The sequence below is a fragment of the Artemia franciscana genome, unplaced genomic scaffold (assembly GCF_032884065.1).
Source record: "Artemia franciscana unplaced genomic scaffold, ASM3288406v1 PGA_scaffold_30, whole genome shotgun sequence".
NCBI classification, from domain to species: domain Eukaryota; kingdom Metazoa; phylum Arthropoda; class Branchiopoda; order Anostraca; family Artemiidae; genus Artemia; species Artemia franciscana.
Window position 1 is genome coordinate 1,695,186 of NW_027062662.1, and position 19,499 is coordinate 1,714,684.

General features: G+C 36.7%; 1 protein-coding gene across 4 annotated transcripts in view; it reads right to left on the bottom strand.

The window, feature by feature from the left end:
* LOC136041592 (uncharacterized) overlaps positions 1 to 19,499 on the bottom strand; it is a 53,944-nt gene that overhangs the window by 4,911 nt on the left and 29,534 nt on the right. For 3 of the 4 annotated variants that reach the window (XR_010621060.1, XM_065726292.1, XM_065726293.1), the window contains exons 2-3: positions 4,863 to 5,019; positions 414 to 623 (exon numbers count right to left, since the gene is read on the bottom strand). Coding sequence is in view for 2 of the 4 variants with exons in the window: in XM_065726292.1 (XP_065582364.1) it covers positions 414 to 623; positions 4,863 to 5,019 (367 nt within the window). In the remaining 2 variants the exon portion in view is untranslated. The remainder of the gene's footprint in view (positions 1 to 413; positions 624 to 4,862; positions 5,020 to 19,499) is intronic. The other variant, XR_010621061.1, reaches the window with a different exon arrangement.

The following is a 19,499-nucleotide window of genomic DNA, read 5'->3' on the forward strand; positions in this document are numbered from 1 at the left end:
ACAGAGGTTAGAGGTTTGACTCTTCAAGCTCAGCCACTCACCTCACGGTTGACCCAGCTCTAAATGGGTACCTGGAGAAACCTGGGGGGAAAACACGCGAAGCGTCAGATGATTTGTTCCCAACCACGCATTAGATTTCCAGCCGAAGGCAGAGAATCAGTAAATTGGTACCTGTGCTAACTTAATGTTTTTAATGTTAACCGTTATCCATTAAACTTTAATGTTATGTTTAATGTTTTTAATGTTTTTTTATTTGCATTATGAACCAACAGTTGGTGAGAAATCCCCATATCAGATAATAGAAAACCCACAAAATCGGCAAGACTGTCTTCCTAAGGAATTTATACTCCGTGCCTATCTTCTTTTTTCTTTCCCTAACATCTTGCTCAATTCTGTTGAGTATAGTTACCTACCTTCCAGCCCAAAAATACCCAAAGGATGAGTCCAAATAAAGATGATCCGATTCTTAAATAATAGAATGCTCTTTCGATATCTTTTTGTGATTTGAACAATACTCGAAGCATCGAATCGATGAAAAAGGTGTATTCAGCCAAGTACTCATTTGAAACCAGTCCTTCTGGCACCGTCTTCACCGTGTATTTGGATGGTGATGCCAATGGAAGCTAAAAAAAGGATAAGGATCTATAATTAACAAAGTGGTCTAGAGGTTGGCTACTCTCTGCCATAGCCAAACATCTACCATCTCCTTCACTTTTTAGAAAATTGCCAAACGGTGATTAACAAAGTGGCCTAGAGGTTGGCTGCTCTCTGCCAAAGCCAAACATCTACCATCTCTTTCAGTTTTTAAAAATTTGCCAAATGGTGATCGACAAAGTTGTCTAGAGGTTGGCTGCTCTCTGCCAAAGCCTAGCATCTACCATCTCCTTCAATTTTTAGAAAATCGCCAAACGATGATTAACGAAGTAGTCTAGAGGTTGGCTGCTCTCTATCAAAGCCAACATCTACCATCTCCTTCAATGTTTAGAAAATCACCAAACGGTGACTTTTTTACATTTTTGGATAGGGAGGAAAGGTTCAGCGGGACATATATTCCTCATTTTGTAATTTTTGTTGGGTGGTAATTTAATTCATTTAGAATTTTTGTTTTATTTTTTCTTATTTTGTTAAAGATATGATGAGAGAGAGCATTTTTATTGTGTAGTTGGTTGAGAGCTTAAGGGCTGCAGCTGTCTTTTATCAGACGCTTTGTGTCTTCCCTGGGTGGTTTTTATGTTTAATGTCTACTGTGTAAGTTTTGTAAATAAATAGTCAATAGTTACAGTTACACCTAAATTTTGCATTTGACACTTCCAAACTGTTGGAATAATCATTAATAACCTTTTACTGAGCTATTCTCAAAGGGAGACTTAGCAGGATAATATGTGTTAGTAACACTTTGATCCTCATCGTCTGCGCTACCCTATTGATCTTCCACTTGAGAAAAACTTGGCAAACGTTTTAGGCAATTGCATTAGAAACTCGCACGACCATTCGACATAACGGTGATATCTGTCTACCCTTTTAGATACAGTACTAGGTCGCATCTCAGAAAGTACGGAATATGGAATTTTTGACTTTACCATTAGGCTTGCCACGTCAAGATTGATGGAGGTCCTTCTAATCGATACCAATTTTGGTAGATATTCGGGAAACTGATGGGGCTGAACATAAGAAAACTGCTTTGGATGGTACTGGTTAAAGGCTCGTATTTTGTAAGGGAAAGGGGTGACATTTTATGGTTTTGATAATTATTCTAGAAATTTAACAGGGTTTACATATAGGCGCAACAGTGACACTACTAGAATTACAAAATGAAGAATCTACGGCCAGAAGAAAAAGGTAAAACACGGGAAGAAGACAGACTATGGAAAACCTATTCAGAAATTCTGTATCTGTATCTATTTCTTCGACTACCTTTAGATCCGTCCACTCAAAATTGGTTTTTGATTTTGAACAACCTAAAATTACTTTTCAATATGACTAGTAAAAGGGCCCTTTTTTCAGATAAGAGGGGGAGGGGAATCTGGGGCATTTTCCTTTGAAATTTCAAAATTCCTGCGGTTTTTGTATTATTTTTAAACTTCCCAAATGATTTTTCTGTTTTCTTAGTCCCTCCCCTCTCCCCATAGAAAAGTATGCCTCCAAAATAGACTAATGAGTAGGGATTATAATCCATATACAGAATCATGTAAGCTGTATCTCTAGAAAACGGGGAAAACAAAAATGTTGTGGTCCATAGTTACAAAAGTTCATGTTTCATTTTGTTTATTTTTGAAACCGAGAAAGTTTAGTAGCCATTCCACGCTGGTATGCCAGGGCCTACCACTCCTTCTTCTATTTTTTTTTTATTTTCTGTTTGATCCATTTATGCTGTGAATAATTAACCTATATCCATGTCTTTTATAATTTCTTTCCGTGCCCTGAAATAAATTGCTTCGTTCAGGTTTGGTTAAATTATATAGAATTTATCTTTTAAGTTGAATCTTAAAACAAAACAAATCATTCTTTCGAGGCCTATACAACATATATTTATAAAGAATACGTCAAGCATGTCTATGACATTTCCTGATGTTTATAGAGTTTTGTAAAACTCTATATCAGTTTTGTAAAACTGATATTTATAATGACACTATGAGGGTATTGAGCTGAAGCTTTTAGGGAAAATTTAGGAGAAGTTTCAATTAGACGAAAAAACTGTATCCATGCAGGTTTTCAAAAGAACATATAAGCGATATAATATGCAGCACCGCTCTATAATAGCTAGAATTATCTCTGAAAATTTTAAAGGAGCTAATTCGATTCAAAATTAAAAGTTCTAGTAGGCTAAAGTTTGACTCTTCCTCTAAATTCTACTTTATTAAACAGTAAAAAACTTAAGCGCAAAGAGCGGGGCGTTGAGAAGGGAACAGCCCCTTTCATACACGGAGTAATTTCTGTTCGTTTTAAGTTTTCATGTCGCTTCTTACTTTCAATTAAAAAACTAGTTTTTTTTATTTAATTTCTGAACGTTTTTGAATTAATGCATATTTGATTTTGGCTCTCAGTACATTAATTATTAAAATGAAATTTGCATATTAATTCTTTTTTTTGGCTAAATGGCTTTCTCTTAGTTTTGATCAGACAATTCTGTGAAATAAGGGGTGGGAAAGGAGGCCTAGTTGCCCTCCAATTTTTCAGTTACTTAAAAAGGCAACTAGAACTTTTAGTTTTTAACGAAGGTTTTTATTAGTAAAAAAAGATACGTAACTTAAGAATTAACTTACGTAACAAACTTTTATATTCTTATTATATGTTTATTATGTATATGAGGGGGTTTGTCCCTTCGTTAATACCTCGCTCTTTACACTAAAGCTTAAGTTTTGTCCCAATTCTTTAAGAATGACCCCTGAATCAGAAAGGCCGTAGAACAAATAGTTGAAATTAATAAAAATACTTTAGCATAAAGAGCGAGGTATTTAGGAGGAGAAGAACCCCTCATATGCGAAATAATCTTTGTTCGTTTTAAGTTTTAATGCCACTCCTTACTTTCAATTGAAAAAAAATTTTCATGTTTATTTTTTCATTGTTTTTTATATAGTAATGCTGGAAAATCCTGCGCCGTTTTCATTGCATTTCTCTTCCCTCATAACATATTCTTCCAAGGAAAAAGTCTCCCACATTGACCCCTCCCCACAACACCCTCCCCCAAACCAAAAACTCCCCCTGAAAACGTCTGTACACTTCCCAATAATCATTATTGCATGTAAACAATGGTCAAAGTTCGTAATTTGCAGCCCCTCCCCCGAGGACTGTGGGGGAGTAAGTCATCCCCAAAGACATAGTTATTGTGGTTTTCGACTATGCTAAAGAAAATGGCTATCTCAAGATTTTGATCTGTTGACTTTGGGAAAAAAAATGAGCGTGAAAGGGGGCCTAGGTGCCCTCCAATTTTTTTGTCATTTAAAAAGGGCACCAGAACTTTTCATTTCCGTTAGACAAAGATCTGTCTTCTGGCAAAAAATACGAAATTCCAAATTTTTGTATATAGGAGCTTGGAATTTTTAGAATAGGGTTCTTTGATACGCTGAATGCGATGGCATGATTTTCGTTAAGATTCAATGACTTTTAGGGGGTGTTTTTACCTATTCTGTAAAATAAGGCAAATTTTCTCAGGCTCGTAACTTTTGATCACAAATACTAAATTTGATGAAACATATATATTTAAAATCAGCGTGAAAATCCGATTCTTTTGATGCATCTTATAGTATCAAAATTTCGTTTTTTAGAGTTTCGTTTACTATTAAGCCGGGTCGCTCCTGACTACAGTTCGTTACCACGAACTGTTTGACTAATTTAATTTATGACTTACAGGTACTAACTGAGCCAACTGATAGCCAAACTGCTAGGATTTTCCTTTTTCATTATGTTTCATACGTGTTTTCATATATGTTCAATACATATGTTTTTGTGCGAGTTTCCTCATTATTTGTATTTTCATTGTAGTATTCTTTTGCATTTTTAATTTAATTTTATTACTTACAGGCATTAAGTGAGCCAGCTGATAGCCAAACCTCTGGGGGTTTCCTTTTTCACTATGTTTCATACATGTTTTCATTTATGTTTTAATATATATGTTTTCATGCATAGTTCCTCATTATTAGCATTTTCATTGTAGTATTCTTTTGCATTATTAGTTTAATTTTATGACTTACAGGTACTAAGTAAGCCAGCTGATAACCAAACGTCTGGGGGTTTCCTTTTTCACTATGTTTCATACATGTTTTCATATATGTTTTAATATATATGTTTTCATGCATGGTTCCTCATTATTAGTATTTTCATTGTAGTATCTTTTGCATTATTAGTTTAATTTTGTAACTTACAGGTACTAAGTGAGCCAGCTGATAGCCAAACCTCTGGGGTTCCTTTCCTTTTTCATGATCCTTTGTCAGCAGGGATCCCACATCTTTTGCACCTTCGGCTTGTGTGGAATCTTCCGTCAAAAGCAAAACTAAAAGAATGCAATAAAGACATCGTAACCTAAAATGACAGAAGAAATTTCCCGGTAAAAGAAATGAAAGCAGCTCAAACTGTAAAAGGAGCTTAAAAAAGAAAAAAAAACTAAGACATAAAGATAAAAAGGAATATCAAAACAAGAGGAAAGGGTGTAAATAACTTCTTATTCTATATTACCTTTGCATTTATAGTTAAAAAGTCAAAAATGCTAAAAAATAGACAAACCCTTTTATGAAAGTGAACAGTAAAAAACACAAAGAATAATAGAAGTTTAAATATTTTGGCATATCTGGAAGCCTTTATCAACAGAAGAAAACAATAAAATAACAAAAGAACGGTTTAATTAAACCAAAAAAGTTTATTTATATTATCTCTCTGTGTATGCATTAATTTCTTTCTGGTTATTTTTCTTCTTATGTTTCAGCAATTTCTTTTCTCTCTTCAATGAAACTTTTTGAGATAAGAGCGAAATTTTCAAATTTTCATTACTATTTTGGAACATATTTTTTTCGAAGTCTCTCAAAAAACTTTAAAAAAACATCAGAAATTTGTTTATTTGCACGTTTTCTTACGTTTTTACGAGTCGGACAAATATCTTGGGTGGGGAGAAGGTTAAACCCCGTACCCCACCCCCTGGACACATTATGCCCATTTATGGTTGATTGAATTTGGTAGCATAATGGCTATTTTTAGTCAAAATTAGTATATCTATGAAAAGCCAATATTTTTTTTTACTAAAACAAATCAAAATTTGATGGGACTATTTTTTCTGACGCCCCCCCCCTTTCCACGGAAAATAAAGTTTTCCAAGTTTGAGAATTTTATTTCAGTTGCTTTTTTGTTTTTTACTTTAGTTGAGAAGTGCCAAGGAAAGTGAAAAAGAGGAATTTACACACCACAAGTATCTTAAAAATCTAGGAAAAAACCGCAATTCAATTTTTTTTCTAAAGGCTTCCACCTGAAGTTCTTTAATTCTTGCCAGTAGCAGACACCAGGATAAAAAAGAGAAAACAAGATGAAAAAAATAAGAACAAATAGGGGAAATAAGAACAAATAAATGTAGGGGGAAAATCATCAAATTAAGCTAGATACATACGGCAACAAATTAATTTAATAAAGTTTAGCTTTCCTTTGAAAGCATAGTTGGCTTTAGGAACAAAACAATTCTTATTTTACGGACGAAAGCATTGTCAAACTCTAGGAGTTAGTTTTGCTTATCTTCCAAGTGTAAAGCTACCTAAATCACCATTAAAAATAAATTAAACCCAAAACGAACAGAAATTGCAGTAGATAACCTAGTCATACTCAAAAAGAGCAAAAATTAACAGGAGTAGGGCAGACAACCGACGTCCCATCTCAAGACCAAAACTTAATTTGTACTTTACTTTAAAAAAAAATTGTAAGCTTATTATGGATATACCGATATTCATCCCTTAAAAAGTCTTAATAATTCTTTATTTGTTAAGACAAAAAAGGAAAAACATTGAAAATTCTTGACCGGCAATTTGATCCCCGCTGAAAGGAAATTAATCCCCAAAATTTTCACTCCTCTGAAATCCCCCTCCCTGCAGAAAACTCCCCCTCGAAAAATGTCCGTATGTTTCTTAATAAAAACTACTATCTGTAAGTAATGGACAAAATAAATAAACTAAAGAAGACACTTAAACCTTTACACAAGAGGGTACACAAGAGATACACAAGAGGGTGCAATTTATCGCCAAAACATCCCAGCTCTCACTAAACCGTCAGATAAATTCCAAAATTAGCTCGAACGAAGGGAGGGTGAGGTAGAAATTAATGCATAATTCCCAGGGCCGTAGCCAGTATTTTCTCTTTTTTTTCTTTTGGGGGGGGGAGGGTCAAAAACAAACTTTAAAAAACACACCAAAAATCTGAAACTGATATGAGTAGTGATGCCTCACAGCTTTTAAAGAGGCATATAGGTGATGTACAATTGGAGCTACTGCCCCCTCAAGATATTTTATCGTGCACCTGGCTCTTACACAATACTATAGTGCACTTGTAACGGTATAGTACACTTGTATGTTACGTAATAGAGTTTGTTTACTTATGCACATGAATGCAGGTTGTTTTTACGTAATAGGGTTTGTTTACTTATGCAAATGGGTCCAGGTGATAGGGGGTATTTTTCCTTTGATTGTTTAAAAACCCAGGGAAGGCCAAAAAAACTCTCAGGGGTCGCTAGTCAAGGAAGCAAACGTAACTATTACATTATAGGGAGTATTAAGTTCAAGTCATTCCTCAATATGCTTTTCAAAGCGTTTCAAGACATTTCAAGATGTTTATTCAAAGACATTTTCCTTTAATGCGTTTTTCTTCAAGATTTCTTTGGTTGTAAAGTAATAGGAGAATGTTTACTTATGTTATAAAGATGACGCATTCTCGTGTAACTTGTTACAAGTCAGGGCCCGCCAGTCAATTGGGGAATCTTGGTTGTAATTGAGGATAGCACACACGTGAAGTGTTACATACATACACCTGTATGATACGTAATAGGAGATTGTTTATCTAAGTCAAGGGTGACAAAATCTCGCATGACTTATTTCTTCAGGCACCCGTGGGGAATCCCCGGTCGTAATTGAGGATAGCGCACACGTGGGATGCTATATAATGCTTTAACAGATGTTTCATTTTATTTAAGATTTTTTACTACCCTTTTTCTCAGGGAACCTTTATAATGCAAAGATTTTTGGCTACTTTAGGATTCGAAACAGATCTCCCCCTATGAAACTGTCCGCTAGACAACTGAACCAAGCCGGAATTATATTCTACCCTTTTTTCTCAGGGAACCTTTATAATACAAAGATTTTTGGCCACTTTAGGATTCGAAACAGATCTCCCCCTGTGAAACTGTCCGCTAGACAACTGAACCAAGAAGCAATTGATGTTATTTTGACTCTAGGAATACCTTCTACGTGATGACCTAATCCACGCATGGAGAAGTTCCTGCTCACTTTCTAGAACGATTAAATGGATCGCATGTTTCCAACCCTTTCAATATGAGAGCGACCAAGCATCCCAATACAAATAATTTTTGATATATTAAGCACACCCGCCTGTTACATTGCATCAATTTAAATCTTGTTACTAGCAAAATCATATTTTGAATGGGCTTTAAGTGTTACTTGCAATAGTAATAACAAAACAAAATGTCAACTTAACAATACGTTTTCTCTCTAGTAAAAGAAACATGCAAATGAAAAAAGAGACGTTTTTTTTGCATTCGGTTATTTCTGAGAGGTTTTACTGAATATGCCACGTTTCTTTGAGCCAAGACTATGCATATTCACGTCACGGTGACAATTGTGGCTGGCCCACCCTAGCAAGCACTTCCCAGGGGAAAGGTTGCTATTAGGTGTAAATTTAAGCCATATTAAGAGATATTTCTGAAAGGTCTTAATGAAAATGCCTCATTTCTATTGCTCTATTAGACGCACCTGCATGCTAAACTGTATTAATTTAGATCTTAGTATTAGCAAAATCATATTTTGAGTGAGCCTTAGATATTACGCTTTATGCAACAGAAGTGTCATTACTTGCAATAGTGATAAAAGGAAAAAATGACTACTTCACAGAACTTTTTATCGCTATTAAATGAAACACGCAAATGAAGAACAGAAAGACACATTTTTATACTTGGTTGATCTGAGAGGTTTTAATGAAAATGCCGCGTTTTTTTGAGCCAAGACTATGCATATCAATGCCACCATGACAATATATGGCTGGCCCACCCTAGCAAGCAATTATAAAGAGGGAAGATTATTATTAGAAGTAAATTTAAACTACATTAGGAGATAACTCTGAGAGTTCTTAATAAAAATGCCCCGTTTCTATTAGACGTACCTGCAAGCTTCATTGTCTTAATTTAAACCTCGATATTAGCAAAATCACATTTTGAATGTATTACGCTTTATGCAGCAGAACCCTCATTATTTACAATAGTAATAATAATAAAAAAATGTAAATGTCACAGTATATTTTCTTGCCAGTACTTGAAACACGCAATCGAAGAAAAAAAGACACATTTTTGCGGTTGGTCATTTCTGAGAGGCTGTACTGAAAATTCTTCATTTCTTTGAGCCAAGACCATGCATTTCTGGTGGACAAGCAAACATTTGAATAACTTTTTTCTTCATCTTCTGCATAATCTCGTTAGAAGTAAGTTTAAGCCACAGTAAGAGATATTTTTGAGAGTCTTTTTAATGAAAATGCCCCTTTTCTTTGACTGGCTGTTAGATTTCAGTCCCTCTTCGTAAGAAATTCTTATAATACCTCCCACTTTAACTGCATATTGCGAAACGTGATGCCTCCATGGCAATTCAAGCTGCTGTGGCACATTATGGATGACATACGACACCCTCCAGCACCCTTATTATTATTCAGGTGTTTTCACCAAAAGTATGCTTTAATTCCATTGGTTTATGTTTTCTCAAGCCATACCCTCATGGTACACCATGCTAATTAGCACCATCATGGCAAAGACACCCTTTGTCATCCTCATCCTTCCTAAGGAATTTTTCATATATATTCTGGCGGAAACATCCATTTTTACTAGAATCAATCGGTTCGTATTTTTCTCAAGTCATCCCCCTTGTGGCGCAACATGTCGATTCACGCCATAATGGCACGCTATGGCTGGCCTGAAGCATTCCTAAGACACTCAATGACTGACATAGGGAAACCTCGGGCTAGGATTTTCACACATATGGTGTCTGTTTACACTAGAATCGATAGTTTAAACGTAATGGAAAATCCCCAATAGCTCTTCTTCTGATGATTCCTAGCAATTAAAGATAGCGTGGCATCTTTGACGCCCTCTAGCGTGGTATCAACGACGCCCTCTAGTGGACATTATCACGCCTAAGGAGTTTCAATCTTTTTTCGAAAAAATAACCTTATAGACTAGAAATTATTATTGTTTTTACTTTAATAGCGGAAACTTACTATTTCATTGTTAGATTGCGACGCTCCATAGCGATTTATGCGGCAGTGGCAATATCTGGGTGGCCAATTGCATCCCTTTAATACATACTATCAATTCTAAGGCATTTTACAGATTTCTTCTTGACAATGCTTTAAATCAATTAGTTCGTGTTTTTTCGAGCCATCTCCTCATGATACACCATGTCAATTCACGCCTCAGTGGCAATATATGCCTGCCCCATCGCATCCCTGTGATACACATTATCATTCCTGTGACATTATCAACCTTCCTCTGGTTCCAGGATTTTTATCTGGCTGCCCCCTTGCACTCTCTGACTACACATCGACAATAGCTAGTTTGTTTTTTGTTTTGCCTTTTCGATCAGTGTCATTTGTACTTTGGAAGGATAAACACTTACATCTTATTTTAAAAGGTGAAGATGAACAGAAAGTACGTGCACTCGATAAAGTTATCGTTGCTTTGAATCTTCGCAAAGAGAAGTATTTGAACTATGAAACAAGCATTAATGGGGATCTTATTGGAAATAAATCCGCGCATTGTCGGGACAGTAAGGAGTTAAATTCCTTTGGAGTACTTAAAAAGATTCAAATAATGATGGTGAATATGTGAGAGGATATAAAAAGATGATAGTGCTTAAAGAGAATACAAGTCTAAAACCTTTAGTTTATGAGGAAATCCAACTTCTTGATTATCCTGCTGGTAACATATTACCCATTGATAGATCATATTGCCGTCTTTCTGGTATTATCATTCAAATGATAGCAAAGAGAAAAGGAAAGGCCTACTGCTGCACCAACGTTATAACGCATATCTTATCTGTGTACCGAAACTACAACCTATGTAAAAATCATGTCGTAATAGACAGTAAAAGTAAAATAAAGAAGGCATTGGCAGACAATATCACCAAGAAACATATAGATGTATTGATGAAAAACAAAGTTTTGGCACATATTACTACTACTATCACGGGTTTATCAGCAGATACAGTCCTTGAACTTGATAAATCGTTGATGAAATGTATGGCGAGGTCGTTAAAAGATGTGTATGACCCCAAAGTGGAATATGTGACATCTCAAGAGAAAACATGATGAAGTGTTTTATGGAATGGATTCAAATTATTCATTTTCTTAACGATGTTATTCCACATGAAATTATTTAAATAAAAATATTAAATTACAGTACTTCGTTATGTTTCCATTATTTTTAGGGTATCCTAACAAGTCCAACATTTAGAAGGTTTATTCCAAAGTCAAATATGCAAGAAAATGAATTTTGGGAGCCAAAGATACTATTTCCAGGCTCATATGGGAATCTATTTAGAGTGGTTAGCTGGATTTTTTTCCAAAATCCACACACACACACACAGACACACACACACACACACAAACACACACACACACACACACACACACAACACACACACACACACACAACACACACACACACACACACACAACACACACACACACACACACACACGCACACATTTATATTTACTTTATTTCTTTCTATAGCTTCGTCCTTAGTGTCTGGTCACAAACTTTAGCGTTACTCAATTTTTTAGCTCTTAAAAGGACGTCTCACAGCTGAAGCTTTCCAAGTTGAATAATGGAATGTGTTTATCACATTTCACTATTAAGCACTGTTTTTCTGGATTATAAAGGTCCCTAGGAACAATCCTAGAAGGTTAGGATAAACTAACCGACATAACCTTCACATGGAGGTTGTGTTAGGTTTGGTTAGTAGGCACACCATCTAACCTACCCTAACCTAACCCTCCGTGTGTCGATTAGGTTAACCTGTTATATTATCATGTAAGAAAAAGGTTGAATCCTTAAAATGTAGTGCAGGTCTGCATAAAATACCCATCGGAATCTCATTCATTTTTCCAGCTGTTAAATAAGTTTTGCTGCAGATACCCTGGGGGCAAATATATTTTGACTGCGGGAACCCGGGGTTAGGTTTAGATGGTCCAATATTTGCATGCCAAGATGGCATAATCTCGCGTGATTTTTTTTCCGAGGGACCTTTATAATCAAGCAAAAATAGGTCTTAATGTCGATGAAACGTGACTTGATAGATCTTACGATTCACATGCCTTGGGATCTAAATTGAGTTCAGTGTGTCAACATTGATTTTTTTTTAAATAGTTATATTAGAAAATTCGGTGTAACTGACTGAAAATATATTGGACTGAAACATTTCTCGTGTGCTTTCATTTTTGAAGTAGCATTCCTATTGTTAGATGAACAATGGTGTGAAGTTTATAGCTATAAATGGAATCTCAAATACAATATATTTTAATTATAATAAAAGCTATGCTGTGCAACATTAAATTTTATAAGCTGAAAAGGCTTTTATGATAAATTGTAAGACTTTGCATTGATAATGGTCATGAAATAAAAAAATGTACAAGAGGAAAATCAAGAAATATGCATTTTTTGGTGTGCAAGCTCTTTATATTAAGGGAATCCTCCCAACAGATAAAATATTAGTAGTGGAGTGTGATAAGCACATTTCATTATTCAACTTGGAAGACTTCAGATGTGAGAAATACCCCCATTCAATTCATCACCCCGAAGATAGTTCAACATTTTGCGAAGTGGATGCCTGAGAAGATACCAGATAAATAAAAGTGCATCAGATATCCGAATAACCAAATACTTTGCTCCTTCTAACAAGAATACTTAATAAGCAGCAAAGACTTAAGTAAAGCTAACCTTGACCATAGGGTAAAAATTACCCAAGAGCCCTTTTAAAGTCTGAATGCAAACAATTTTTTCTTTTATCTTCGTTTGCGTGTTTCATTTACTAGTGAAAAAACGAATTGTGAAAATTTTTTTTTACTATTATTACCACTGTGAGTAATGAGGCTTCTAATGCATAAAGCGTAATATTTTAGGGTCACTCAAAAGGTGATTTTGCCAACACAAAGATTAAAATTATTACAATATAGCGTGCAGGTGCATCTAATAGAGCAATAGAATCGAGGCATATTCATTAAGACCCCTCAGAAATAATAGAACACAAAAATTTGTCCTTTTTTTCTTCGTTTGCGTGTCTCAATTACTAGCGAAAAAATGTATTCCGAAGTTGATTATTTTTTTCTATTATTAATTTGTAAGTAATGAGGCCTCCGCTTCGTATAGTTTTCAAAATGTGATTTTGCTTTTACCGAAATTTTGATTAATGCAATGTAGCATGCAGTTGTGTCTAATAGAGCAACAGAAACAAGGCTTTTTTATTAAGGCATCTCAGAAATATCTCTTAGTATAGCTAAAATTTACCTATAATAATAACCCTCCTCCCTGACATTGCTTTCTAGGATGAGCCAGCCGCATATTGTCGAGGTGGTGTGAATTTTTAAAGTCTCGGCTCAAGGAAACCTAACATTTTCATTAAAGCCTCTTAGAAATAATGGAATGCAAAAAATGTCTCTTTTTTCTTCGTTTGCGTCTTTCATTTATGAAAGACGCGTTGTATCTTTCATTTATTCTTTCATTTATGCGCAATTTGAAAGACGCATTGTGTCTTTTCATTGCGTCTTTCATTTATGCGGGAAAACGCATTGTGAAGCTGACATTTTTTTCTATGATTACTTTGTAACTAATAAGGCTTCCGCTGTATACAGTGTTCAAAATGTGATTGGTGCGTCTAACAGAGCAATAGAAACTTGGCATTTTCATTAAAACCTCTAAGAAATATCTTAATATGCCTTAAATTTGCCTCTAATATCAACCTTCTTCCCTGAAATTGATTTTTAGGGTGGGCCAGCCACATATTCTCACGGTGGCTTGAATATGCATAGTGTTCGCTCAAAGAACCGTGGCATTCTCATTAAAATCTCTCAGAAATAAAAAAAAATACAAAAATGTGTCTCTTGTTTCTTCGTTTGCGTGTTTCATTTACTATGATGTGAAGTTGACAATTTTTCTTATTCTTACTATTCTAAGTAATGAAGCTCCTGCTGCAAAAATCGTAATACTTAAGGCTCATTCAAAATGTGAATTTGCCAATACCGAGATTTGAATTAATACAATTTAGCATGCAGGTGCGTCTAATAGAGCAATAGCAACAAGGCATTTTCATTAAGACCTCGCATATATATCTCTTAATATGGCTTAAATTTACCTCTAATAACAGCCCTGCCCTTGAAATCGCTTGCTGCGTGGGCCAGTCACATATTGATAAGATGGCGTTAATATGCATAGTCTTGGCTCAGATAAAGGTGGCATTTTCATTAGAACTTCTCAGAAATAACCGAGTTCAAAAATTTGTATTTTTTTGTAAATAAAGAAGTAAACATTTCCTTATTGCATAACAATAAAAGAAATCTTGAAGAAAAATGTCTTTTAAGAAATGTCTTGAAACGTGTTGAATAACGTCTTGAAGAATGTCTTGAAGGAAACACTCCCTATGATGTAACGCTTACATTTGCTCCTTGACTATTGGCCCCTGAAGGTTTATTTTGGTACTCGGTGGGTTTTAAAATAGTCGAAGAAAAAACACCACCTATCACCTGCATCCATGTCTAGGCACCCTAATGCCAGCCTTTTTTGGTTGGGGATGCCAATGAACTTAAGAAGAATTCAATTTGCTCATCTCTAAAATCTTGGAAAATAACTGGAATACCAAGAACTAGGAAAAACACCTCTCTAGATGTCATTCTGACTAATCTGAATTGTATCTACAGCCCTTCTTAAGTTTTACCTCCATTGGGTGATAGTTACCATCTTTCCCTCCTCCTGCCACTCTATTTTAATTTAAAGCATTCATTTTTAGTAGCTTTGGCTCTTACCAACACCTTCAAAATGCTGCCGTTCTTTCTTTTGGAACGTGACTGAGAACTAAGAATTGGTTTAATATTTACAATTTGCATAACCTTGATAAAAAAATTATTACCTTTCACAAAAAGCTAAATGATAAATATATAATTTCTCTCCCAGAAAAAAAGATGTGTGGCAGAAAAAGATGTGTGGCAGAAGTCTAGACCAGCTTGGTTTTGACCTACCTGAATCCCCATCAGTTACTGCTAATAAGATTAACAAGTTCCGTGCTTCCGTCGCCCAGAGCCTTCCGGCATTGTCTTACAAATTACCTATTGATGATCTTCCACCTGCATTCCCCTCCATATCTCCGTTTGGAAAACTTTGAAAAGCAAGTGTCTGCCCTTTATATGCCCGTTTCCGCTTATTAGTGATTTCAACAACTTCCTTTCAAAGCCCTTGTCTGTGCTTTTCAATGAGACTACTGAGTCTGGCAATTATCCGCAAATTCGGAAGCACGGCTTCATAACCCCCTTGAAAATGAAAGACGGAAAACCTGGTTTTGAAGACGTTCGTCCTATTTCACTCAATCCTGTGTTGTCTAAACCAGTGGTTCCCAACCGGTGGTACGCGTACCCCAGGGGGTACGTGAAACCCTCGCAGGGGGTACGCGAAGGTCCCAAAATTAATTTAGTCTACATCTTTAAAACTTGTTACTGACTCAGTTCCAACATTTCCCTCAAAATCAGATAACATAACCCATTGTACGTAATTTCAGACTCATTTTCAAAACTTTCGCTTTCAGTAACCCGCTAATTTTTCTCCATAGCCGCAAGGTCTCGATTTAAACTCAGCGAGTTCAGTATCTTGTCATCTGTTGAAACACGAAGTTCGTGAATTGTGGTTGCAAACAAAGATGGATAGATTCCTGATCAGGAATAACAAGAAGCCGAATGATGGTACACAAAACTCTGAACTTGCACCTAAGAAGAAGAAATATGACGAATCATCGGTCAAAGTGCGTCGATATTTGTCAGAATACCTAGGGCTCGGATTTAGTGCGACAAAGTCTGATCCAGTGAATGCACAGTGCGTTCTTTGTGGTCAAGTCTTGGCCAACAGTTCCATGAAACCTGCGCATATGAACCGGCATCTCAGTACTGTGCACCCTTCTCATGTCGGTAAGCCCATAGAGTTTTTCAAGCGTAAAAAAGAAGCATTCGCTAGTAACTGTTTGGAAATTGCAAAAGTGGCATCAGTTTCTTCAAAGGCTCTCCGGGCTTCGTATGCTGTTTCATATTTAGTTGCGAAACAGAAAAAACCGCACACCATCGCCGAATGTCTGATATTACCAGCACTAGTGAAAGTCAGTGAAATAATGTTTGACACGAAAACTGGTACTGCCCTTCAGTCTATACCTGTGTCGAACAATACCATTTCAAGAAGAATAGAAGACATTGCAAGCAATATTGTCATGCAGGTTATTGAGCAAATAAAGTTGACGAAGATGTTTGCGTTACAGCTTGACGAAAGCACGGATGTGTCAGGTGAAGCCCAGGTGATCGTCTTTGTTCGATATCAAGATTGTTCTGACATAAGAGAAAATATTCTGTTTTGTCAAAACCTACAGTCAAGAACAACAGGAGAAGAACTATTCAAGGTGATTGACAAATTCTTCGCAGAAGGGGGCATCTTGTGGGACTGGTGTCTATCAGTTTGCAGTGATGGAGCTGCCGCCCTAACAGGGAAGAATAATGGGCTCATGGCCTGGATAAGGAAGAAAAATCCAAAGGTAAAGTGGTTGCACTGCATCATTCACAGGCAAGCTCTTGCATCGAAAAGGATGAACGCACATCTGCACGAGACCCTCAACGAGGCTGTAAAAGTGATCAACTTCATCAAAGCCCGACCACTGAACTCAAGAATGTTCAAGTTGCTGTGGCAAGAGATGGGTTCAGAACATCAACATTTACTTCTGCACACAGAAGTTCGCTGGTTGTCTCGTGGGAAGATTTTAAACAGACTTTTCGAGCTTCGACAAGAAGTTCATATGTTTCTTCTGGAGCAAAAATCTGCATTCAGTTCACTTTTTGAAAACCAGGACTGGGTCTGCAGGCTGGCCTATCTTGCGGATATTTTCGACAAACTGAATGACTTGAATCTGTCAATGCAAGGTTTCCGGACGGACGAACTCTCCCTGAATTCGAAGATGTGTGCTTTCATCAAGAAATTGGAGTTCTGGCTTAAAAAGGTTCAAAGAAACAGCGTTAGTGTCTTCCCGACCCTTGACAAGTTTGCGGACGATAGTGAAATTGATAACCTCAACACGATCTGTGATTGTATTCGGGAGCATCTGACAAAGTTGCGAGATGAACTTGTGTCATATTTCCCATCGATTATGAACCAAGATAGAACGCAGGATTGGATCCAAAATCCATTTTTTGAAGACGTGACCTCAAGCTCCGGTCTTAGTGACAAGCTTACAGAGAATCTGATCGAACTTGCCAGTGATCGCGCCTTAGAACTGAAACTCCAAAATGTAACTGTTTCCCAGTTTTGGCTGGAGGTGAAAGGAGAATTCAAGGAACTAAATGAAATCGCCATGTCTGCTTTGTTACCATTCGGATCCACTTACCTTTGTGAAGTGTCATTTTCGGCAATGTCATTGATCAAAACCAAACACAGAAACAGACTGATTGTACAAAATGACCTTATAATTGCCGTTAGTGACATCGAGCCAAGATTTGATAATATTTTAGCAAAAAAGCAGCCTCAAGTTTCTCATTGATATTGTAAGTACATTTAAGCACCGTCATATTGGACAATAAATCTCGTGTTTTTGAAAATCTGATTTTAGTTAAGAAAAAAGTAAAACAACGATTCTCAAGAAAGGGGTACGTAAACTTTTTAGGCCTTGACTAGGGGTACGCGGACCGAAAAAGGTTGGGAACCACTGGTCTAAACCATGTGAAGGATTCTCTGCAGAGTGTCTAAAAGAAACAAGAGCTCATATGGCACTTGTGACGAGGTCGGAAGAGCCAATAGCCAAGAGCTCATATGGTATGAGCTCTGGCAAAATTTTAAGAATCAATAGATTGTTTTAAAAGGAAAATCAGAGGCCTAATGCCGGTCGGGATTTAAAATAAGAGCTCTGAGTCACGAGGTCCTTCTAAATATCAAAATTCATTAGGATCCGATCACCCAATCGTAAGTTAAAATACCTGAATTTTTCTATTCTTCCTCTCACTTCAGCCCCCCAGATGGTCAAATCGGGGAAAACGACTTTATCAATTCAATTTGTGCAGCTCCCTGACACACCTACCAATTTTCATCATCCTAGCACGTCCAGAAGCAACAAACTCACCAAAGCACTGAACTCCACCCCTTAACTCCCCCAAAAGAGAGCGAATCCAGTCCGGGTACGTCAATCACGCATCTACGACATTAGCGTTTTCCAAGATTTCCGGTTTCCCCCTCCAACTTCCTCCAATGTCAGATCGAGTCGGGGTTTGAAGTAAGAGCTCTGAGGCATGAGTTGTTTATAAATATAAAATTTCATTAAGATCTGGTCACCCATTTTTAAGTTAAAATACCTCAATTTTTCTAATTTTTCCAAATTAACAACCCCCAGCTCCCCTAAAGAGAACGGCTCCGTTGTAAAAAGAACGAAACTTGTAATTCCAGTAAATTTTCGGGTAATAAAAGTACTTACTTACTTACTTACTTACTTACTTGTGCTTATTTTTCCCATCAAGTTTCATCCCCATCTCTCCACTCTAAGCGTTTCCCAAGATTTCCGGTTTCCAATATTTCCAGTTTCCCACTCTAGCTCCACTCAATTTCACCGGATCTGGTTAGGATTTAAAATGAAAGTTCAAAAGCACAATATCCTTCTAAAGATCAAACATCGTTAAGATCTGATCACCCGTTTGTAAGTTACAAATACCTCATTTTTTCTAATTTTTCCGAATTACTCCCCCCTTCCCCTTTCCACCAAATGGAGTGGATCCGGTTCGGTTATTTCCGTCACACATCTTGAATTTGTGCTTATTCTTCCCTCCAAGTTTCATCCTGATCTCTCCGCTTTAAGCGTTTTCCAAGATTGCCGTGCCCCCCAATGACATTGGATCCGGTCGGGATTTAAAATAAGAGATCTGAGTTACGAGGTCCTTCTAAATATGAAATTTCATTAAGATCCGATCACTCCTTGGCAAGGTAAAAATACCTCATTTTTTTAATTCTTTGGGATTAACCCTTCCCCCAACTCCCTCAAAGAGAGTGGATCCGTTCCGGTTATGTCAATCACGTAAGTAGGACTTGGGATTATTTTTCCCAAAAAGTTTAATCCCGATCCCTCCACTATAAGCGTTTTCCAAGATTTTAGCCCCCCAACTCCCCCCAATGTCACCGGATCCGATCGGGATTTCAAAAAAGAGCTCTAAGACACGACATCCTTCCAAAGAGCAAATTTCATTAAGATCTGAGCACTCCTTCGTAAGTTAAAAATGCCTCATGTTTTCTATTTTTTCAGAATTAGCCCCCTCCTCCCCCCAACTACACGAAAGAGAGCGGATCCGTTCCAGTTATGTCAATCACGTATCTACGACTTGTGATTATTTTTCCCACCAAGTTTCATCCGGATCCCTCCACTCTAAGCGTTTTCCAAAATTTTTGGTTCCCCCCAACTCCCCACAATGTCACCAGATCCGGTTGGGATTTAAAATAAGAGCTCCGAGACACGATATCCTTCCACGTAAAAAAACTCATTTTTC